Genomic DNA, 25,401 nt, shown 5'->3' with positions numbered 1-25,401 from the left:
TGAATGAGTTTGAAGTAGCCTCCTTGGCCTACATAAGCCCCAAAAATAAAATAATGTGCTAATAATACAACTTTTGGTGACAAGCCCATCAAACTAGCTCATGAATGAAAAGAGGCTTATTTTTATGTTATTGAGCTATCTTGGTGTGCTTGTCACCAAGGGATGTTATTATTGCACATTATTTTATTATTTCGGGCTTAGTTAGGCCAATTAGGAAAATTGAACTCATTACAGATGGTATAAATAGATGAGAGGTGATTCATTTCTCTCATCATCACTTGGACTTGGGCTTAATAGCTACTTGGAGAATTTCGCATTCCCTTTTGGAGGACGAGTTTGGTTTCATGGATGAATTTTAATGTTTGGATACTATTCTCTTGATCTTGGAGCTTCATTCTTGTCATGATTTGATGATTGGATATACTCTTTGTACATGTAAGTGATCTTTTTTTCATGTTTATTCTTATATTTATCATATTACATGAATGGGACTTGGATTTTCGCTATCTAGGTCTGAAATCCACTGCTATTTTATGCGAAATTGTGGAAATTTTGATCTTTGTAGCGTTGCATCATTGCTTGTGTTATGTATGAATGAGTGAATGTTACCTTGATAAGTCATGAAAAATTGCACATCGAAGTATAAAGTCCTTGGGTAGCTGCTCTCATGCCCTAATTACCATGTGAAGTTGCTTAAAGGCCTCCTTGATTGGGTATAGTCTCTCCAAATCACAAATTCTCCTTGACTCCATCTCTCCCAAAGGCAAGGCACTAATCCAACCATTGGTGGTCACTTAAAAGAATATCTTTCTCACCTCTTTCTCTTTCTATGCCTAGCCGTAATAGGTCACCTAGGGCATCTAACGAATTTTATTGTAGCCATCCAAACATGTCAATTTTTGGTCGACTACCGCACTGGGGTTATCTCTAGATGTTCTCCAAATTTGAAGCAATTTCGATGGTGGGATCCTGAGATGTAGCAAGGCCTAGCTCAGAGACCATTTCTTTCCCTAGGTCTCCCTTGGTTAGTGTCTTCATTTGGATCATTGTATTCAATCCTCAAAAGAAAATTTGTCCTTTGATCCTCTTCTCTTCCATAATTAGGTCAAGCCCATCTGGTCTAGGTGGTTCCAGACACGCTCAGAATTCAGCAGTGGGTCATAATAGCTTGAAAATCAAAGTTCTCATATTTCACCCAAACTAGGACCAGTTATAGTGCTCGTCACCCTGATTCCAACGATGTAAACGACACTCAAATCCGAGTTGGTATGCTCAAGTTATCGCTGGTCAAAGTTCTGGTCAAACTTGGCCAAGTGGTAGTCTTAGCGAGACAACAATTTGGCAGCATCCCAGCACACGGAATCTGACCACCTGAACGAGTGAATTTGTCGCCTACTTAATTTGTCAATTGACCCTTATTTTTCGTTGGAAAAGATTGAACTATTGTTTTATAAAAAACAAAAAAAATATATGTGAGTTGGGGTGGCGGGCTGCCACCCCCACCACCTGCCCAACGACAATGTATATTGTTACATGTAAAAACAAAACATGCTACGGTGGTGGGTGTTCGAACCTTGCCACTGCATAGCTCGAAGGCCCAACTCATATGTTATATATTACAACGTAACGAAACCGACAAAACCGTATACAACAAACCATCGATATATTGTATTAACTAATGTTTTAAAAAACGGCCGAGTTGATCCGAGTCGTTGGGATTTTTTGTGACTCAGCAGAAAAAACGGAATGGGAGGCCGAGTCATGACTGACTCGGCCGAGTTATTGCATGACTCGGCCGAGTCAGTCATGACTCGGTCAACCTAGTCGGTTCTGCAATAACTCTGCCGAGTCAATGAATGCGGCCTGTAACCCCAAAAAAATGCGATTTTTCATATTATTTTTTTAAATTTTAACTGCTAGCTGAGTGTTGGGGACTCCAAGGTGTTTTCTAAATTAGTTAAATGCTATTTGGGGTCCATTCCCCTCTCCTAGTATTCATATGCTATTCAAATTTCATGGGAATGTTAAACTCTTAAAGTAAAAGTGACATTCTCCTTAATCTTCATTTTCATCCTTTTGCTTAAATTTTTAACATTACCATGAAATGACTTAGGATGTTTGAGAGCGGTTCCAGCCTCATTGGATTTCATATGGAGAAAGTAGAATTTTAGATTTCATTCAAAATCCAGTAGACTTATCAGTTTTTCAGGATTTTAGGATTGGAGGATTGCAATGTTTCCATTGAATTTTGTCATGTATTAGGGTATGGAACTCGTATTTAATCAAGAGCACCAATCCCTCTATGTACCTTGATGTTAGTGACATTAGTTGTCGAACTCCTCTGGGATTCGCTCCCAAACCAGGAGCTTCTGAAAATGTCGCTCCCGCTCCCATTTTCGCTCTGGCTCCCCACTTTCGCTCCCGCTCCCAAGTAACACTGAGCCAGATGATGTTGGCAACTGTAGCAGTAGCCAATAGTACTGGTCACAGACTTTTGTTGTAGAGGCCATTTATAGCCTCCTTGGTTATGTGTTTTTGTTTTGATCTCTATATCATCATCGTGTATGTATTGGACAATGCATTAGGTGCCATTTTGATATAATGGATATATTCATGAGCCTACTTTGATCATATGTTGTCTTCTATCTATATTCTAATGTTGTGTGTTTGGAAACATGAATGAAAATCTTTAAAATTATGTGTTTTTCTAAAAAATAAATATTTAATGTATTTTCTACGACGACCGAGTCATTGAAATCGAGCTGGCCGAGTCGATACCGAGTCAGAGTCGACCCTCGGCCGAGTCGGAGTCGGAGTCGAAGTTTTAAAACATTGGTATTAACCGCCATGGTCAACATCGAAACCGCCGCGCCAATACATATGTCTCATACCATAAAAAGGGTTCCCTAGAAATCCAATCCCGGAACAACTCAACCACAAGCCTTAACACAATGCTGCCTACCAATGGGCCAATGACCCAACATTGGTAGGTCCACCAACATAGATATATAAAAACTCATTCATTTTCCCAGCGGACAGAGGACCAACAGTGGAGGAGCAACAGAGCCTTGAGCGGCCTTTTGATGTGGAACCATGAGCGGGGGAATATGCCAAGATGCTGAAAAGATTCCCTTAGAGAGCGAGAGGTATCATTGTCAGAATTTAACATGTTGATAGTCATTTTTGCATGTTTTCCTGCTAGGAGTCCAACATTGTGGTCTGTTTCTCCATCTAAGCAGCAAAAATTCAAGGGTCCAGCAACAAAGAATCTTTGCAGAATCTTGTGGAATCTAAAAGATTCCCTTGGAGGCTAATTTTTGACAAAGACAGAATGATGCCGACTTTATAGTCATTTTTCACAGAAATTTGCAGGGAGCGCAGTGATGTGCTTGGCATCAGGAAGGAATCTTTAAGATTCACAAATGTCCAGAATTTGACTGTGTCAAAAAGGGCAAAGTTTATAGTCGTTTGACACGATTTTGCGCCACAAGTTCAGCGATGCAGTCCATTTCGTCAGCAGAGCTTTGCATTTTTCGGCCATCCCTGAAAGTAAAGGTAAATGATGCAATTATGCGATGTCTTTCTTCTGATTTGCTGAGATGATGTTTTTGATGTCAAGATCCTTGTTATCATTATGTTGAGGGATTCTTGTATGCCACTTCATGTGAGAATTGATTAGCTTGTCATGTTGAGGGAAGACCCATTTGAGTGAGGGTTCCTATAGGAAGAACGTCTCATGGAGAGACACGCCACTTTGATTGAGGGAATTTATTCTTGTAATGACAAAGAGTGTACTATGTACTTATTATCATGTTGCAACATTTAATGAAGCGACTTCCCCACTCTTGACACAGGGCTCGGAGACGTAACCCACACTGGGTGAACTCCGTTATCAATGTGTTTGTGTCCTCTGATTTGCTGATCGTCATTATGTTTCCTCTTCTTTCAGTATGCACATGTGGTTTTTCATACTCTTTCGTTTGCAATTTTGAGAACATCACATAAGCAAAAGATCTTGGTTAATTTCCGTAGCTGAAGAGATACAGATCAAGTTTGGTATGAAAGCGGTCTTCTTGCTGATGTGAATTATGAGTGCAAATGGCTGACTGTGCAACAAGAAGGGAAATGTAGAAAAGCAAAGATCTCTACAAGGACCTCCTCAGGATGGCTTGCATGGTGGACATAATGTGTGCAAATTATGAGGAGAAGATGGCAAGAGAAGAACAAGAGAAAGAAAGAGCAGAGGATGATACTCCATTTCCATGTTCTAGTGACCATTCATCTTCTTCATCATCTTCTCATCATTCAAATGAGGAGATCAATTAGAGCCTTCAAGTAGAGAATGTTGAATTGAGGTGTTAATTTTAGGCAACAATGGTATGTTTTATGCTTTAGAGCAATTTTACTTCAATTTCTTTATTAGCCCAATATCAATATCCAGTTTAGCAATCACATCAACATGATAGTAAAATGCAGATAGAACATAAATATAAATAGTAGAAGACAAGCCAAGACAAGAGGACACAAGATGTGGCACTAGCCAGGGACAAACCCCAATGTGGAGAAACTCTTGATCAATTCTTCTTTTAGTTATCAATAGTTCAACAGAGAGAGATAGTACAATTTACAAATCTGATAATTTATAACAGCAGCAAAAGAGCCCTAACCAGAAAAGTCAACGCTGGTCAACAGGGAAGATTTGACCCTCAAAGCATCTCGGTGAAACCCAGTCAACATCAGCCTCCAACAAGTAGTCTAATTAGCCCAAAACAGTTTGAAAAAGTCCAGTAAAAAACTGGTCAACAAAATTCAACCTTGCGGCCAACCCTATTACAATCAACGCTGGTCAAAACAGAGGTCAGATTGCCTCAATTCTTGTACCCAAATCTGTGGCTTGCTTATTAGAATATATCTCTATATCTCTATTTAGTAATGCTCAGTCTTTTTAGATGTTTCTATTCTTATTCTTTTAGCAGTTTCTTAGATGAAACTGTTTGTTCGATATTCTACATAGAAACCTGATGTTTCTATTCTTGTAAATATCTTTGTATTATCATTGAGCTGTTTGCTCCATGTGAATTAATTCATTGAACATCCTTTTATGGTATCAGAGCAAGGTTAAGAGATTCTTCTTGAAACAGTAATTCTATCTGCATCGTAATCTCTTGAGTCCTTTCTAAGGTCGAGCCCTCTGTAAGCCAGGCAGCCTTCACTGAGTCTTAGCCTCGGCTTTGCTCGCTGTGATAAAAGCTTACAGTCGTCCATCTCGATACAGAAATGGATTCTTCCCTTGCATGATCTTTTTATTAAGAAAATAACTTTGGGGAGGTGACTGTTTTCATGGGAGCGGAATTTTTTTTTGGCTGACCAGTTTTGCTTAGAATTGTGAATCCGGCTATCTTCGTCTTCGTCTGGTGGCTACTCGACCACAACGTGGAATTCCTCAGCAATCGTGATCCAGGTGTTTTCCCTCAAAACTCATTCTTGAAAGTCAGAGTCGTGGTTTGAAAATTCGATCTGCAGGCAAAATCGTGGTTTCAAAATCGTGTTTTTTATTTCAACTCTGTCAAAATCCCGTAGATGGAAATGCACCCTATTTTTTTTATCCGCTATGCTATGAGATAAGAGGAGGATATCACTACAGGCGTCTTGATATTTGAAACCCGTGGCTAATATATATTTTTTTTTTTGAAACCCGTGGATATATTCTGCCGACCCGTGAATATATATTTGCAAACTGTGGTTCATTCCGTGGATACATTTGAAACCCGTGGTCATGATATTTCAATCCCGTGGATAGATATTTAAAACCCGTGGTTAATATATATTTCTTTTGAAACCCGTGGATATATTCTGCCGACCCGTGACATTTGAAACCTGTTATATATATATTTCAAAAATCCGTGGATACAAAATCTCGCAGGTGGTTAATATATACTGCAGACCCGTGGATACTTGAAAACCGTGGTTCATTCCTGAGACGTATATACCTGAGACGTGAGACGTATATACCTGAGACGTGACACGTATTTCAAACTCGTATATACCTGAGACGTGACGTGAAGCTCACGTGGGCCAATACATCTGTGGTGTTTGCCGGAAGCATAGATCGTATTTGTTTCAGATCTGCGTATTTGTTTTGTGGGCCAATATATCCGTGGTATTTACCAGCAGTGTAAACGTGAAACTGAGACAGCATATGTGGGTCCATATTTCAAATTTTGTATTTGCTGTATGTATGGTTCTGATTGCCGGCAGTGGGTTACCAATCAGCGGAAATTTTTTCTTGTGATCCTGACAGTCTTCATTACAAACTCAGACCTGTGACATCTGTTTATTGCATCAGTATACTCTTATGGTAGACCGACATTTTCTTGTGGCAAACTGTATTCTCAGAACTGTATTAGCAGTACTACTATTGTTTTAGACAGCTGAAAGTCCGTTCTTTAAATTTTCACCAGCATAAGCAGTCAGCTACATTGTTCTTGTGTGTCATACTTTTGTATTCTCTTTGTGAAAATGGCCACACTTACCAATCTGATGTTAGAAGGAAATCAACGGTTTAATGGCAGCAACTATAACATTTGGAAACAAAGACTGCTGACCATTTTTGAGTACAGGCGTCTTGATCAACTCATTTTGGGCAAAGAGCTTCGTCCAGGTACAGCCGGGACCGATCAAGATAAATTTGATGATCGCAATCGAGAGGCTGTTATGCTTCTCAAGCTCTCTGTAGCTGATGATCAGTTACCACAGATCCCTTCTGGCAAGACAGCTGCTGAAATCTGGGAACAGTTGAAAGAATTGCATGAGACATCTGATAAAAGTAGAGCTTTTTTTCTAAAAAATCAGTTGTTCTCCATCATGATGGATGAACATATGTCTTTACAGGAACATCTCAACAAAATTAAAGACATTCGAGATCAGCTCGACGCCATTGGTCGGACCATGGAGGAAGAAGATATGGTAGTCATTACCCTGAAGAGTCTACCAAAATCTTATGAACACTTCATTGAAACACTCAACATTACAACCACAAATGTTGATCTGAAGTTTTCAGATTTATGTACCAAACTTCTGCAGCAAGATAGGTGGAAACAGCAGTTTGGTAGTGGTACTTCATCAGTGCCCTTGGAAAATGCATTTGCTGCAAAATATCAGTGCTCTCAGTCTTTTCAGCAGAGAGGATCATCTCAGTCTTTTGATCCTAACAGGAAGAAAAGTGTACAGTGTAATTACTGTCACAAGTTCGGTCACATGAAGAAAGACTGCAGGCAGAGGATTGCTGCTGAACAAAAGAAACAGGGAGGGTCACATCAGACAGCGAATGTTGCAGAACATTCCGAGCAGACAGATTCTGCCTTTTACGCCTTTATGGCTAAAAGGTCTTCAGAACATGTACCTTCCTCTGCATGGTACATTGATTCTGGTGCATCACGCCACTTCTCTCACAGGCGTGACTGGTTTATTGACTTTTCACCTTTCAGTGATTCAGTTGTATTTGGTGGAGGTGAAAAGTACACTGTTGCTGGCAGGGGTACAGTTCAAATTCAGTCTGGTGGACGCACGCTCATATTTCTAAATGTATACTATGTTCCTGGTATGGAGATTAATCTGCTCTCTGTCAGTCAGATTATGAGGAATTCTCCTCAGCTTGATGTTATGTTCAGTGCACACAAGTGCTCCATCATTGACAGGGAGACCAGTCTGACAGTTGCTACTGGCCTCGAGGACCATGGTCTATACAGGCTACTTGACACCGGTGACTTTCCAGAAGTGGCACTAGCAGCTCGTGTCTCTCCCATCAGTACTCTATGGCATCAGCGATATGGGCATCTCAATATGCAGTATCTCTCTCAGCTCTCTCGGGAGGGACTTGTGTCAGGATTACCTGATATTCAGACTCAGCAGTTGGGGGTATGCAGCGCCTGTCAAGCGGGAAAGCAACATCGGTCATCATTCAAAAATGGAGAATCTTGGCGCGCATCCCAGGTACTTCAGTTACTTCATGCTGATATTTGTGGTCCTATCAATACAGCTTCTATAACTGCTTGCAAATACTTTTTACTTATTGTAGATGACTTCAGTCGAAAGATGTGGGTGTATTTTTTAAAAAATAAATCTGATGCTCTTAGTACCTTTCAGAAGTTTAAAACTTTAGTTGAAAACGAATCTGGTTGTAATATCATGACCCTTAGGACCGACAATGGGGGGGAATTTTGTTCCTCAGCTTTTGCCAACTTCTGTGATATTCATGGCATCAAACGTCAATTCACCACACCTTACACTCCCCAGCAGAACAGTGTTGTCGAGCGTCGCAATCGCACGGTTGTTGAAATGGCTCGTTCCATGTTACAACACCGGAGTGTTCCAAACAAATTCTGGGCTGAAGCAGTATTTACTGCTGTTTACCTTCTTAACCGATCCCCTACTCAGGCTGTTAAAGGGAAGACTCCTGAAGAAGTGTGGTCTGGTCGTAAGCCTAAGATCAGTCATCTCAAAGTTTTTGGCTCAGTTGCATATGTTTGGATTCCATCTGCTAAACGATCTAAGTTGGATTCCAAAAGTCAGAAACTCATGATGACAGGATACAGTGATCATCACAAGGCTTATAGGCTGATAGATATAGCCACTGGTCGACTTAGCTTCAGTCGAGATGTAGTATTTGATGAAGACAGAGGATTCTTTCAGTCTTCTTCTTCTGAGCAGCGTTCTGAGGAGCCGCCTCACAGTGTTCTTCTTCCAGTCAGTCCATCTGATGGGAGGGATGATGTAGCATCAAGATTTGATACTACTCTATCTGAGCTTCCTCCAGAAGCTAATCCCCCTCTTGCTATCCCTATTGCTCTTGAGCCTGCTTCTCTTCCTCCTGATATTGGTCCCTCTAATCCTGATATTGGTTCTTCTTCTCTTCGGCCAAAATGGTGGGCTAAAACCATAGGTGATCTCCGGGATGATGAGCTCCTTGAAGGTAGAACTTCTAGGCATAAGAACAGACAACAGTCTACAGTCAATTTTGCTCTTATGGCTAACCTTCACAGTACTTTTGAGCCTCAAACATATTCAGAAGCTAAGGGTATATCTGAGTGGGAACAGGCTATGGAAGCAGAATTTCAGAGTCTTCAGAAGAATCACACATGGGCTCTTTCTGATCTTCCCGCAGACAAAAAACCCATAGGCTGCAAATGGGTGTATAAAGTCAAATACAAAGCTGATGGAACCTTAGACAAGTATAAAGCTCGGCTTGTGGCTCGAGGATTTTCACAGCAGGAAGGCATCGACTATGAGGAGACTTTTGCTCCTACAGCCAAGATGAGTACTATCAGGCTTGTGCTTGCCCTAGCAGCTCAGTTCAATTGGAAAGTTCATCAGATGGATGTAAAAAGTGCTTTCCTAAATGGTGATCTCCAAGAAGAAGTCTACATGACGCAGCCTCCAGGATTCAAGGTTGCTGGTCAAGAACAGAAAGTGTGTCGGTTAGTTAAAGCCATCTATGGATTGAAACAAGCTCCTCGGGCTTGGTACATAAAAATTGATCAGTATCTGACAAATCAAGGTTTTCAGAGGAGTCCATCTGATGCAAACCTGTATATCAAGCATACTGATGATGATATCTTGTTTGTAGTTGTCTATGTGGATGATCTTATCATTACTGGCAGCTCTGCACATTTGATCCATGGGATCAAACAAGATCTATGCAGAACTTTTGAGATGACAGACTTGGGACTTCTTCATTACTGTCTGGGGGTTGAAGTATGGCAGACTGAAAATCAGATCTTTCTTTCTCAGTCCAAGTATGCCAAAAATCTTGTGGAAAGGTTCAGAATGCAGGATTGCAAACCGGCCACGACTCCTATGGAACCAGGGCTCAAACTTTCAGCACAGTCATCCTCTCCTCTTGTGGATGAAACTTTATTCAGGCAATTAGTGGGCAGTCTCATCTATCTTACTGCTACCAGACCTGACATCAGTTTTGCAGTAAGCTACATTTCTCGCTTTATGTCAGCTCCTAAAGCTGATCATTGGATAGCAGCAAAGCGGGTGCTACGATATGTGCGTGGTACTTCTGATTATGGCCTCTTATATACTCACAGCTCCACTTCTACTCTCAGTGGCTACACTGACTCTGACTGGGCCGGTTCGGTTGATGACCGTAAATCTACAGCTGGGTATGTGTTTAGTCTAGGATCTGGAGCTGTTACTTGGACTAGTAAGAAGCAACAGGTTGTGGCTCTCTCCTCAACAGAAGCAGAGTATCGGGGAGCAGTTAAGGCAGCCTGTGAGGCAGTTTGGCTTCGTCGTATGCTTGCAGATATGCATGTTTTTCAGACAGGGCCTACTTCTTTGTTTTGTGATAATCAGGGAGTGCTCAAACTTGCCAAGAATCCTGTCTTTCATGAACGAACAAAGCATGTGGAAACTCACTGCCACTACATTCGACAGTTGGTTGAAGACGGCTCAGTTCAGTTGCACTATGTTCCCACCACAGAGCAGCCCGCCGATATCTTTACCAAGCCTCTTGGTCTTGATAAATTTGTAAAATTTCGCGGGTCTATTGGTGTTGTAAATAGATTGAGCATTAAGGGAGGGTATTAGAATATATTTCTATATCTCTATTTAGTAATGCTCAGTCTTTTTAGATGTTTCTATTCTTATTCTTTTAGCAGTTTCTTAGATGAAACTGTTTGTTCGATATTCTACATAGAAACCTGATGTTTCTATTCTTGTAAATATCTTTGTATTATCATTGAGCTGTTTGCTCCATGTGAATTAATTCATTGAACATCCTTTTATTGCTAGGACATAATTCCTCCACCCAAAATCGCACTAAAACAGGTCAACGCTTGGTCAACACAACCCAAAACAACATTCTGGAAATTCGGTCAAACCTGGTCAATGCTAAAACAGAAAGTGACTGTCCTTTCCTTCACATGTGTGGAAATAGAAGCTGCCCAAAAATCCATACCCAATCAGATGAGAAGAAAGAGATGTGTGAAGATGATGTGTGTCCAAATGAGGATGAGGCATCATGTATTTATAGGCTAACGTTGAGGATGAATAGATGTGACTGTTGAGCTTCTGAGCCTACATGAGTTTGTTGGCCGACCTTGACAATTTGTCCATAATCAAAATAAATTCATAACTTCATTTGTACATGTCAGAATCAGATGACCTTTAGATCAATCCTACACCTCTCGGAGAGAGGAATCCAAAAAAAATATCAGCTGTCATAAATAAGATGACCCATGTGGAGTTTGTCTCTAGTTGCCAATTTTAACACTCCCTCTCAACTAGGGAGAACTCCACCTGTTAATCCATCTGCCAATCTGTACTATCTTTGCCATCCATGCACTGCTCTGTTGAACTATGAAGAAGAAGAGTGATCGAGAATGTATCATACCATTCTCTACTGACCCGAAGTTAGTCCCAATCAAAAGAGAGTGTCTCATACCACTCTTACTGACCCGAAGTTAGTTCCAAGCAAAAGATTGTGTCTCATACCACTCTTACTTACCAGAAGTCAGTTCCCATTGATCCTAGATCAATATCGGATATCCTAGCATAGGGAGTATGGTAGTACATGATGCGTCCATCAGTAGTACTATGCAGTGTTGATAATATCGGTATCGGGAAAATATCTATCTTATCGGCAATATCGGCAAAAATATTGGCAAAATATCGGCATATCGGCAAGCATGCCGATGCCGATATTTTCAAAATATCGTGATATTTTGCCGATATTTTCCGATATTTGCCGATATTTGCTATCGCGATATTTTCTCGGCGATATATCGTTTTGCCGAAAATATCGCGATATTTCCGAATATCGCCGATATATCGCCGATATTATCAACAGTGGTACTATGGTCCCTCATTTCCCTACTCATTGGCCAGATGAGAGGTACTTCCCATGAGTCCCAAACTGCATGGGTAGGATGTCTCGGCAGGAGAAAGATGAACAACTCGCCCTGCTCACATGTCGCCAAGGGGTATCACAGGGGAAGGATGAAGCACTCACCCTGTACAAAGCAAACCACAAGGGGAAGGTTGAACCACTCACCCATGGTTACTCACTGCTCCAAGAAGTACCCCAAGCCCCCCATAGCTCTTAGAGCTCAATGTCCATCTCATACAGGACCATCATAAGAGGGTCTCTCCATGAGTCCAAGTCGTTCTTGGAAGGCCAAGAATTTGACCTTTCCCAGGGGCTTTGTCAGAATATTGACGACCTGGTCATCAGTCCCAATGTGATGGAGACTTATTGCTTCTCGTTGTACCATATCCCGGATAAAGTGGTACCTAATATCTATATGCTTTGAGCGATCATGAAACACGGGATTTTCTGATAATCGGATCCCACTTTGGTTGTCGCAGAGGATCACGGTGGTATCCAACACATGTCCAAACAACTCACTAAAGAGCTTCCTCAACCAGAAAGCTTCACAGGAGGCCGTACTAGCAGCGATGTATTCAACCTTGGTCGTGCTCAAGGCAATCGATTTTTGCTTCCTGCTCATCCAGGATATCGAAGTAGAAACCAAGGGAAAATAGCATCCAAAAGTGCTCTTGCGATCCACGGCACTGCCAACCCAATCAACATCGGAATAACCATGCAGCCTCATATTTCCTGCAGTGTATCTCAGTCCATGAATTATTGTGCCTCAATGATATCTCTGAAGATTCTTGGTAGCAATCCAATGTATATGATGAGGCTCAACCATGTATTGGCTCAATGTGTTAACTGCAAAACTTATGTCCGGACGGGAATTCACCAAGAACATTAGTGCTCCTATGAGTTGATGATACTCAAAAGCATTTCCCAATTCAGGTCTAGCAGCACTACCACATAACTTCTTAAAGTTAAGTTCCATCTGAATAGTCTCAGGCTTGCAGTCCACCATCCCAAATATTTCCAATATCTTCACAACATATTTTCCTTGAGAGAGGAAAATTTCACCGGGCTTTTGCTAGACCTCCAACCCTAGGAAATAGTGCATCGTTCCTAGGTCCCTCATCTCAAATTCAGAAGCCAACTCCCTCTTACATTTGTGAATGAGAGGGTCTGCACCTGTCAGAAAGAGGTCATCCACATAAAGTACCAGAATGAGGGGTTTATCATTTTACAACATAAAGTAAAGGTTCGAACCGGCTTCACCTCTAGTGTATCCCAGCTTCATCAAATAGCTATCGATCCTTTCATACCAAGCTAGGGGTGCTTGCTTCAATCCATAGAGAGTTTTCATCAACCTACATACATGAGATTCTCGATCATGAACTTCAAACCCCTTGGGTTGTTCCACATAGACTTACTCTTTGATTGAACCATGCAAGAAGGTGGTCTTGACATCCATCTGATGTAGGTTCCATCCTTGCGAGGTAGCAAGGTGTTAATTTTAGGAAACAATGGTATGTTATATGCTTTAGAGCAATTTTACTTCAATTTCTTTATTAACCCAATATCAATATCCAGATTAGCAATCACATCAACATGATAGTAAAATGCAGATAGAACATAAACATAAACAGTCGAAGACAAGCCAAGACTAGAGGACACAAGATGTGGCACCAGCCAGGGACAAACCGCAATGTGGGGAAACCCTTGATCAATTCTTCTTATATTCTTCAATAGTTCAGCAGAGAGAGAGAGAGTACAATTTACAAATCTGATAATTTATGAACAACAAAAGAGCCCTAACCAGAAAAGTCAATGATGGTCAACAGGGCAGATTTGACCCTCGATAAATTGGTCAACTTCAATCAATTTCGACCTCTAAACAACAAAATGAATCAACCCTCAAAAGAACCCAAAATCAGCCCAATGAAATTTGATCAAACAGCCAACCTGCGGTCAACCCTAACTGTAGTCAAGGCTGGTCAGAGTCAACGTTTGGCCTCGATTTTTGTGCCAAGAAATGCAGCATGCCCAAACAGAGATAGCCCCCACAAAAACGCAATCAAAAGAGGTCAACGCATGTTGTTCAAAGCTTGGTCAAACTGTCCAGAAATTCAGTCTCCTAAAATTTCATCCTCTTGAAATTTCGCTCTCTTGAAATTTCGGCCACCTAAAATTTTTCTCTCCTGAAATTTCGGCCTCCTGAAATTTCGCTTTTCTGAAATTTCGAACGTGTGGAGAGAGAGGCCTAGAAATCCATACCCAATCAATGAGGAGAGATAGAGAGAAGTGTGAAGATGAGTGTGTCCAAATGATGCTAAGGCATCATGTATTTATAGCAAATGTTGAGGATGAATGGACATGATTGTTGGGCTTCTGAGCCTACATAAGTTTGTTGGCCGACCTTGAGAATTTGTTCATAATCAAAATAAATTCATAACTTCATTTGTACATGTCGGGATCAGATGATCTTTAGATCAATCCTACACCTCTGGGAGAGAGGAATCCAAGAAAAATATTAGCTGTCATAAATAAGATGACGCATGTGGAGTCTGGCCCTAGTTGCCAATTTTAACACAAGGGCTATGATTGAATGGATGGTGGTGTATCGGGCAACAGGTGCAAATATCTCATTGTAATCTACACCTTCCTTTTGAGAGAAGCCTCGAGCAACAAAGTGAGTGTTGAACTTTTCTACACTTCCATCAGCTCCATGCTTGATTTTGTAAAGCCAATTAGAAGTGACAACCGACTTGTCCTGGGGTCTAGGGACCACATCCCAAACATCATTCTTCATAATTGACTTGTATTCTTTAGTCATAGCATTCTTCCATACTTGTTGCTTCATGGCTTCTTCGAATGATGAAGTCTCATTTTGAATGATAGTGCTCATGGCGGTCAAATATCGTTGATACTTGTTCGGCTTCTTGCTTTCACGGAAAGTTCCCTTTGGTGCAATGTGCCTCTCAACATCTTCGAGAGTCTCCCTAAGCCATGAGGGTCTCCTCTTGGAGGAGGAAGGCTCATGAGGGAGTGGATCAATAGGATCCATAGGTTCATCAACATCAGGCATCTTTTTGTCCTCTTTTTCACCCTGATTTCCTGTGTCAGCTTCTTTGTCCTTCCTTTGGAAAGGAAGGTGGTTGATCTTCCTGAGGGCCATATCTTCGTCGAAGGTGACATCATGACTTATCTCAACTTCCTTTTGACCAGCCACATAAATTCTATATCCCTTAGAATTTTCACTATAGCCCACAAAGATTCCTTTCTTCTCAGATGCACCCAATTTGCTTCTTTTCTCTTCTGGCACATGAAAATATACGGGGCTTCCAAAATTTTTAAAGTGAGAGACATCGGGTTTCTTACCAGTGAACATTTTTTCGGGAGTCTGGGAGTCCAATGCTTGATGAGGGCATCGGGTTTGAACATACACAACGATATTTGCAGCTTAAGCCCATAGAAACTTCGGAAGGCCTTGATCATGAAGCATGGCATGGACAACTTCTATAATAGAGTGATTCTTCCTTTTCAGCCACACCATTCTGCCCGAGAGTGTATGGCATTATAGTCTCTCTCTTATTGCCATCTTCTCTGCAATATAATCTTGGAATTCATTGGATTCATACTCGATCCCATTATCAGTCTTCATTATCTTGATTTTCTTCTCGAATTGGTTTTCGATCAAGGCTTTGAAGTGTCGGAACCAGGTGAACACTTCATTCTTCTTCTTCAAGAAGTAGATCCAGGTCTTGCGAGAATAATCATCCACAAAGGTGAGATAATATAAGTATCCTCCCAAGGCGTTTACGGGAATCATGCCAGATATGTCGGAGTGGATCAATTGCAATATGTTTGTGGTCTTGCTATTACCTGAGGGGAATGGTCCCCTTGTATGTTTTCCTTCGACACATCTCGAACATACACCTTCATGCTCTACTTTGAATTTGGGCATACCTGTCACCATCTGTCTCACATCGAGTAGGGCCTTATAATAAGGATGGGCGAACCTCCGGTGCCATAGTCTAGATTGTAGAGATGTGTCGCAAGACATGGCTCCCAATGGACTTCCTCCAACTTGATACAAAGTGTCAACCCTGAACCCATGAGGAAAAGCATCCTTGAAATTTCTTTTTCAAACACGTACCCTTCCATCGGTAAAAGCCACCTTGAATCCTTTATCTTCCATTGCCGAAATGGACACCAGGTTCTTCTTGAGATCAAGTACATATAGTACTTCTTGCAAGTGAATAGTGTTGCCTTGATTCAATTGAAGGGTAACATTTCCTACTCCCTTCACAGGATAGGTGGCATCGTCTCAAAGGATGATCTCCAAGTTTGTCTCCTTTTCTATCAAATTAGAGACGGCTTCCTTGTATCCGGTGAAGTGCCTTGAGGCACCACTATTAATCAACCAATTTCCCAAAGTATCTGGAGGAGAGGCAGTGGAAAGGGATGATATAAAATAGTACTCTTTTTGCATATTGTTAACAACATTGGATTCATCATACCTAGAGTTCCTTGATTTCTTGGAGGGTCGACCATTTCCTTGATGTCCCGCATTCCTTTTTCCTTTGCCATTGGACCTGCCATTCCTTTGATCGTTGTTGCCGAAGTTGCCCCTAGAGTTGTTATGATAGTCATCATCATCTCGAGGTGTATCCCTTCTATTAGGACACTCCCTTGCATAGTGGCCAAACTTATTGCAAACAAAGCATCTTCCCTCCCTTCCATTTTTGAATCTCAGTCTTCCTTGACTTTGCTTCTTTGAACTTGCATTGTTCTTCCTCTTGGCACGAGCAGAGAATGCAGTGGGGTTGCTTCTATTAGAAGGCACTTCTTGCTCCACCATTCTTGTTTCTTCTTGAAGGCATCTCGACATCAATTCTTCAAACCCTGGAATTCGATCATTATTGAGTATAATGGTTCTAAATACATACCACTCAAGTGGGAGTCCTCCAAGGGTGGTGAGAGTAAGTTCCCTGTCAGGAATGACTTCTCCAATCAAGAGTAGATCATTCTTGATCTCAGTGATCCTCAAGAAATAGGATTGAATGTCCTCGTCCTGGCCCGGAGCGCGCTTCGAGAGCAGGTTCGAGGGGGGGGGGGGGCGCTCCCCCGCAACACTGGATCAACTCCATACCCTTGACCTAATTTTGGGTCCACTTGGTCGTGTGTGGTCCCGCAACTTTACAACTATAATTTCACAATGATCACATAAAGGTCAATTCTCCATAAGAATTTTCGGGTAGAGGAACCCTCTTGGCAAGATATATTCCCAAACCCTAGCCTCAAGAATCTTCTTAGCCCTTCCTAGAGAGCCTATCACCTTGCTTTTCAAGCAAGAGAGCCATATAATTGAGTCTCTCTTGTGAATAAGCCTTGGGAATCACCTTTCATCCTTTCATTAACATATTTGTTCTTGTGATTCCCTTATACAGGTCACCTCCCATTAGTGAAAGTCCATAAAGAGTAGGGAGGCTTAGCTGAGGTGACAGTGGGCTATCGCTCCGTTGTTGTCCCTTAACTTAGTAGTTGCTCTATAGGATCCCTTGCTAGGACTCCTACTAGTTTGAGCGGTAACACAACCCATTTTCTGCTGAAATATCAAGTGTTGTTTACTCTATTTGCAACCCATTTTTTGCTGAAATATCACTTGTTCCTTCTACTTGCTACGCATTTTCTGAGGAAATTTTGCTGCTAAGATTTACTGCTAAAATTTTACTATTGAGATTTACCATTGAAATTTTACTGCTACCATTCTTCCAAGATTTCAAGAAACCCTAGATATGATAGTAATTTTGCAGATAGTAATTAAGGTGTTGCATGTGTTTAATAATTGTGGTTTTGATACTCGTTGATGCATGCAAAAGTAAGGAGTAGTTTTACTTTTGTTTATGCATGTGCAAGAAAGTGTTGTCTTGAAAAGAAGTATAATGCATAGAAGGTTATGAAAGTTTAATTAATAGAAATTGAATGTTGAAGATAGGGGGATTTTGACTCTCTCACATTATATGAGAAAGATCATAATCTTATGGGTTTTGGTAATTTTGATATTAGAGTTTACTAGCAATAGTGGTTGTAGGTAAGATTCATGACTTTTGCGAAAGACAAAAAGATAGTTTTTACATTAACCTCTTTTGCAGCGTTCAAAGATGGATTATAACTGATATCATTACAGACAATGAAGTCATTATGTATAATTATTATTATATGCCTTCACTCTAGGATCAAGATTTGAAGATCTTTATAAAATCAATGGCAGAGCTATCCATGCATTGGTTCATGTTAAGTAATCATCAATATAAACTGTGGTACCGAAAATTCACTCGTCTTCACTATAAAGCATTAGCTCATGTGAGAAAGATGGTTTCCGAAATCCCTGAGATTAGAGTGGATCATGATGGATTTTTCCATGTGGTGTTTAAGAAGATGTATTTCTTCTGCCAATGACATATGACCAAAACCTGTTACTCTTTGCAACATAGTTTCCATGTTAGGAAAAGTGTAATTGTCTTTTTTGCAAGCAAGATTAAGATTTCCAAAGTCAACACAAAGTCTGATTGTTCCATTTTTCTTCCTAACAATCACCAAATTAGAACATTATGATGAATGACGAGTCTGCACGATAATCCTAGTTGTGAGCATCTTTTGAACCTCCTTTTGGACTAAGGGAGCCAACCTAGGGTTAATTTGCCTAAGTTTTTGACGAAATGGTTTAGCATTTTCATCTACCAAAAGGATAGTATATTCCGTAACATCTTCCCTGTAACCTCTCAACTCATCGTAAGAAAATGCTAAGGCATCTCGATATTCATGAAGTAGATTAGTCAATCTCTTTCTTTCTTCCTCTGTGGTACCTTTATGAATCCCAATTATCTTCAAATCTTCAGAAGTACCAATATTTACTTCTATGCATTCCCCAAGATCAATTTTCTTTTCTTCATTCCTCTTTGTGGCATCATGCCTATCAAAGAGTCGCTCCAAAGCTACCTGACCTTTTGGGGTAGGATTAGTTACATCATCATTCTCAGTAGAATCATATCCTTCCCTTTTATAGCCAATACTAAAATCTTTAAATTCTTCTAAATTATTCAAAGATGAACCACCTGACCATTGTTGGAAATACTAGGGGGGTGAATCAGTATTCATTTTCAATTATTACTTTTACTAGTTAGATCACTTATAATTAGAACACAAAATGAACAATAAGGATAAATACTTTTATTAATCTCAATAAATCAAGTACAATAGTTGTATAGGGCTCCAACCCTAGATGAAGACACCAATCTTCAATCTCCCAGGCTCCAACCTGTATTTTTCCAAGCTCCGACTTGGACTTCCCAAGGCTCCAACCTGTATTTTTCCAAGCTCCGACTTGGACTTCCCAAGGCTCCAACCTTGTCACTTTGAGGCACCAACCTCTAAGGCTCCAACCCTCTCTCTGGTACAGGCACCAACCTGGTGTCTTGAGGAATCCTATCCTTTAGGGCTCCAACCTTATCTTCCAAGGCACCAACCTTGTATTTTTGAGGCTCCAACCCTATCTCTGGTACAGACACCAACCTGGTCTCTTGAGGAATCCTGATTCCTATCCTTTAGGGCTCCAACCCTATCTTCCAAGGTACCAACCTTGTCTCTTTGAGGTTCCAACCTCTAGCTTTACTTCATCAAGATATGTTTGGTTATACTTCACGTCTCCTAATGTCTTCTTCAACGAGCCCTATCAATCTTCAGCTACACCTTCACTTAGTCTCCACATCACATTATCAATGACTACCTTGTTCTTCAAATGAAGGTGTCACCACTGCTCTTCATGTCACCCAAACAAAATTCTCCAAGGTCACCTCACGATGGTTTCAATGCATCATGGCCTTCAATTTTCTCCACAAATCTTCAATATGTTGCTTCACAAAGTTCTCCAACTCTGCCCTATTCTGCTCTCAAGAGAAGACTTCAACAAGCTCTATTTGTTCAATCCCAATAAATCAACACTTCGACCACGATAACTATGACAACTTCGACCACGATAACTATGACAACTTCGACCACGACAACTTCAACCACGGCAACTATGACAGCATCAACCACATCAACTACGACAACTTCGACTACGACAACTATGGCACTTTCAACCATGAAAACTACGGCAGTTTCAACCACAGCAACTACGGCAATTTCGACCACAGCAACTACAGTAGCTTCGACCACGGCAACTACAACATCTTCGATCACGACAACTTCGACCAAGATTTTATGCCCAAACAGAATTATCCTTTTTTTCGTCCTAAACAATAGTCTTCTTGTTCTCCTCGGCCTTTTTCTTCTTTTGTACTTTGTATCTCTGAATTGTTGCCCGAATTATTGAGCAAAATGAAGCGGTTAGACGTCTATTTATAGAGATTTCGTTTATAACTGAAGGGACACATCTATTTGAAGTGAGGCCGACTTGTATGACTAAGTGTAGGTTAGCTCACTGCTAGGAATAATTTCCTTAACTTAAAAACTCAATATCTCAGAAACTATTGAGAGTTTCGGGGCATATAAAGGCTCATTAGAAAGAGGAGAAAATCCTCTTTAAGATGCTCTAGGATCCATTTTGAAAGGATGCCTGCAAGGTGTCCACAATAATTTTTCTTTGTGACTGTCCTTAAATTTTATGCATAAAATGTTTGGGACAGTGTGGCTTCTTCATTCTTATCAATGTCATCATAGGATCATAGAGTCATTATGTAGGCGATAAACATCCATGCAGTATGACACATCAACAATGTCATCATATACTAGTGCAGCCACAATGCAACATCATTAGGAGAACTCCAAAATAATCTTCCAACCATGTTATCAAGACCTCATCAAGTGCCATCATCAATTGTGGTCATTCATCAAGAATATGACTTCATCAAATGTAGTCCTCCATATGTCATCAAGGGCTTCTAAATACTTGGCACTTGGCACTTCTTAAGACTTCTTCATTAGTGACTTGACATATTAATTGATGACATTCTTATCAAACAAGAGGTTTGACATCATCATATGGAACCAAGGATCTATTGTCTTCAACCTTATCATCTCATTATAGGGTTTCATGATATTCATTAGGCATCTCAGGAATATTTTCCATCTCAGCCAATGCCATATTGACATCAATGACAACATTGATTAACAACCATCATCATGAAACACTTGCCAATGCTCAATATTATCAGGGACCGAAGGTCTAAAAATAACCTCCATCTTGACTTCATCATTTAACATTCCATCCAACATTTGCAAAGTAGATGCAGCAACTGCAAGCTGTTAAATTTGGACAACTAGGTCCAAACTCCATGTTCTGATGCTCAGATTAAGAGGCTAATATTTTTGTTGGATTCCTCTTTCTGAGAGGTGTAAAATCCATATAAAAATAGTCTTAATCCGATGAGCAAAACTTATATTGTGAATTTATTATTCTTAATAAATTATATGTGCAAGGTCAGCCAGTTTTGTAATGTAGGCTCACATGCCCAACAGATGTGTCACACACCCTCATTGATGGATATATATACAGGAAAAGTTGGAGAGAATTTGATCACAACTCAACTCACATCTTCCTCTCTCATCTTTAGAGAGTACGCTACCTGGAGGACGAATTTCAGCCTCACGTGGGAAGGACGAAGAGGACAGACCGTACGGATTTTCTGCTGCTAGGGTTTCTGCTGCTAGGGTTTGGCAGAAAGTTTGACCAGCGTTGACTTTGGTCAACGCTTGGTCCAATCAAGCTGAAAATTGGTGGAAAGTTCGATTTTTGAAGGCTGTACTATCTGGCACAAAAATCGAGGTCAAAGGGTTGACCGTTTTGCTGCTGCGTTGACTTTTAGCTTGCTGCCCCTGCGTTGACTTTTCAGGACAGCGTTGACTTTTGTAGAATTGACTTGGGTTGACTCATCTACTAGTTGGAGGGATCTTGTGACACATCTGGGCTGGCTGACCAAAGGAGACTTTGTTGGTTGAAGCATCCTGTTGACCGCCGAAACAATCTCACACATTTTTCCTGTTTCTGATTTGTCTTCTGTAAGATCTGCTTATATGTTCTATCTGCATTTTGCTTAACTACTTGTATGATTGCTGTGAGAAAAGTGAAATTGCTCTTAGCATAGAACATCTTCAAAACTTAACACAAGCTCATCAGCATGACTATTCCTTTCTGTAGGGACAGTCTCAAGATTAAAAGCATCAAACAATTCCATGGTGTCCCAGACTGCATTTCAATATTTCTTAGGTCTATCATTCTTACATGGAAAATTACCTTCAACCTATTGAATGATAAGATCCAAATCTCCCTTAACACTAAACAACTTTACCTTTAGATCTTTTGCTAATTCAAGATCTAACAACAGGGCTTCATACTCAACCACATTGTTAGTAGCTTCAAACTCCAATCTATAGGCAAACTTGAAAACATAACCAAGGGGAGATTTCAACACAACTCTAACTCTCTAGCTCACATTTCTCTCTCTTGACCTCGCATGTGTGAATTCTAGGCAACAGTTTATGGGCAGGCTGAAGTTGTAGGGCTGAATTGCAGGGTCGAGTTGCAGGGTCGAAATTCTGGGCAGCATATTGTGGGCAGATCAGTTTCTGGGAAGGCCGAAGTTTTGACTTGAAATGACTAGAGGGTTGTGGGCCAGGTTTGATCATAGCTTGATCAGTTTGATGTCATAGTTGACGAGCAGCACTAGATGTATCTCTTGTTGAATTGAAGAATTTCTCTAAGAAAAAGGTTGTTGGGATTTTCTCCCATGTGGTCCCAGGGTAAATCTTGTGTTCTTTTTGTGCATTGTGATCTCTACTATCTTTATGGTTTATGGTTGAATTTATGAAGTGCAATTGCTTAATGATAAAATGGAATTGTTAAAAGAATAAATATGTCATTAGAAGTAATTACCAACTATTTTGGAAATATTGCGCTTGTACCTATTGCACTTGAAAAGTCAACATGGAGTTCTTATGGGGAGCGGTAGGACTCATGAAATGCAGGAATTGATAATGATCTGTAGTAATTCTCACTTTAAAATTGTTATGGTCCTAGGAATTGATCTATTGTGGAAGTTTATTGAAGGTATTTTTGTTTCTTTGTATGTTGAGCTATACTAGCTTATATTTCAATGCTATAACAGTGTTTAAACAACACTTTTTCTTGGAATGTGTAATTCTTCATATCTAAAAGTTCCCCTTGTCTGCTAAGCAACCCCTCAAGCTATCCCTCTTCCCTCTAGGCCTCTAGCACAAGCTGGTCAGGAAATCTCACTACTGAGATCCCAGGGATTCTCAGTTGTAGTTCAATTTTTCAATAACAGCAATTATCATTATATACAGTCTTCATTTTGTTGACAACTCTCAGCTGTAACTAGGCATAATTTCTATAGGGGCTTTATGGCAGCTTATGCTTAGAGAGAACTCTCCCAAATTTCCTCAAGAGAATGGTAATTTCAACTTTCCCAATCAAATGGCAATTCAAACTCTTTCAACAATTGGTAATTTGAATTACCTCACCCAGATGGTAACTCAAACAGAATTGTGATTCCAACAAAATGGTAATCCAAACTCTCCTTGCATGGCCAAAAAGGCAGTGTAAATTGCATGACATGAAGGGGGGCCATGTATCTCTATGGAGAGTCCGTGTACCTCCTTTCGTGCAATTATTCCCCAGCTTAAGATAAAAGAAGACATGGATGAAAGAGCACTAATTAAACAAGGTTAAGGGCTTTGGATAAAATTAAAATAACATTATCTTCATTTTTGCCTCCCCTTGAGCATCCTAAGCCTCACTCCCCACCCCATATCTTTTCCCTCTTTAAACATCACTTACGCCACCACTTCTTCAAATGTGTAAACTCTTCATATCTGAAATTCCCGAGTTCTCCAATGAAATATTCAGTAAAGCCTAGGAACTTATGGATGATTGAGCTGTGAAGAATTGATTGCTTAACTTGTATAAAAATAAAGAGCCTTGAAATGGAATTTTCTATTCGTTCTGGATCATCAACTTGTTTCATATTTTGAAGTATCAATTAAGAAATTTTATTTATAAAAACGATACTGTAATTTTAAATGTTTGAAGGATTTCATGTTAAGTTGGCTTCATTAAATCTTACGATCATTACTTTGATATTCCATTTATCTTGCATTTTATTCGTTTTAATCAGTTAAGTCGTCACTGATGCATCCCAAATCCCAAATTTGTTTATGTTTTAACGGTGTGGAAGATGTATGTTTATCTTATTGCTCCTCAATGAAAATTTGAGGCAACAAATTTTGGTATATAAAGCAATTGATTTGGATTGCAGGTGTTACGCCAGCGGAAAGACTTCTAGACTTGTACCATGGAAAGTGGGCTAACAGTGTGGACCCTGTTTTTGAAGAACTTCTTTACTAACTGCCACCATCTAGGCCAACTTGTGGGTACATGCTACGTGGGAACTTGCATCTGTAAAGATCGAGGATGGACGAACTGCTGCTTCTATAAATTGATGCTTCTTACGAGGTGTTCCAAAAGTTCATTATCATTGTAGTCCTCTGCGATGTTGTATTACATTATCTAGTAGTTGAGCAGTATTCTCTGATAATGAATAAGGCATCGTCCATTTGTAATATCAAAAGAAATGTAGAGTTGCACTACAACTCTGGACAACGTTTGTATGCAATAAAGAATTGGTGAATCTAAAACTTATGCGGTAAACTATTGTTTGTCCAGTTGAGCAAGGCCTTTCCTCAAAGAAAATTTTGGTGGTAGGGATGACTTTTGACCTGAGTGCTTCAGTTTTGAAGTACTAATCCCCTATTTGGTGACGTTATGTACTTTTTGGACATTTTAGTGATGTATTAAAGTGGGTGGCTATTAAAAAAAACGTTTACTTGGTGATTATTTGTTTTATATACCCAACAATTCCATCTCTGAATCTGTTCCCTTTAGGTAGGAATTTTGGTTTTAATAATTGAGGTTCGCTTGTGTGCACACTACAAATTTTAGTTTGTACTTTTTGTATTAGTTTAAAAAGATGTAATTTTCCCTGTTCTACCGTACCCTACAGAATGTAATTTTCTTACCCATATATAAAATTACAAATCTTTGGGTAAGGGTAAAAAGGAGTACTTATCCCCCTAGATTTGCTAGACATGAACAAATATTCAATACACCAAATTTAACGATATCCACAAATACTTAGCTAGTTATATCTCAAGATGAACAAATTTAGTTTAAGCTGTAAAATTCTAACGGAAAGACTACTGACATCATGATTTGCATGGTTTGAATTTCAAATCAAACATTTTAGGTTTGTTTTTTCCTATAGTTTTAAATGATTCATTTTATTAATAGCATTTGGAGATGATTCTTGATATCAATGTCCATGTAACTTTTGGAGATTGATGTATTATCATTCAAAAATGTTGTGGGGCAGCTCCTTTAACTTCTTTTGAGTGCATCCTTGTGCATACTTGACTTTCCAAACAGTTTTAATTTGATTGGT

The 25,401-nt window shown here is 40.0% G+C and overlaps 1 protein-coding gene across 2 annotated transcripts in view; it reads left to right on the top strand.

Moving 5' to 3' along the window:
- Positions 1-24,806, top strand: part of GSH1 (glutamate-cysteine ligase) — a 406,219-nt gene extending 381,413 nt beyond the window's left edge. For both annotated transcript variants that reach the window (XM_089385200.1, XM_089385199.1), the window contains exon 16: positions 24,220-24,806. In XM_089385200.1, the coding sequence (XP_089241326.1) occupies positions 24,220-24,308 (89 nt within the window). In that variant the 3' untranslated portion in view covers positions 24,309-24,806. The remainder of the gene's footprint in view (positions 1-24,219) is intronic.
- The last annotated feature ends 595 nt before the right edge of the window (positions 24,807-25,401 follow it).

The sequence above is a fragment of the Pinus tabuliformis genome, chromosome Q (assembly GCF_031772625.1).
Source record: "Pinus tabuliformis cultivar Carrire ecotype Pingquan chromosome Q, CPIR1, whole genome shotgun sequence".
Classification (NCBI taxonomy): Eukaryota; Viridiplantae; Streptophyta; class Pinopsida; order Pinales; family Pinaceae; genus Pinus; species Pinus tabuliformis.
Note: the sequence above shows the minus strand (reverse complement) of the source record. Positions and strands in the feature narration are given on the sequence as shown.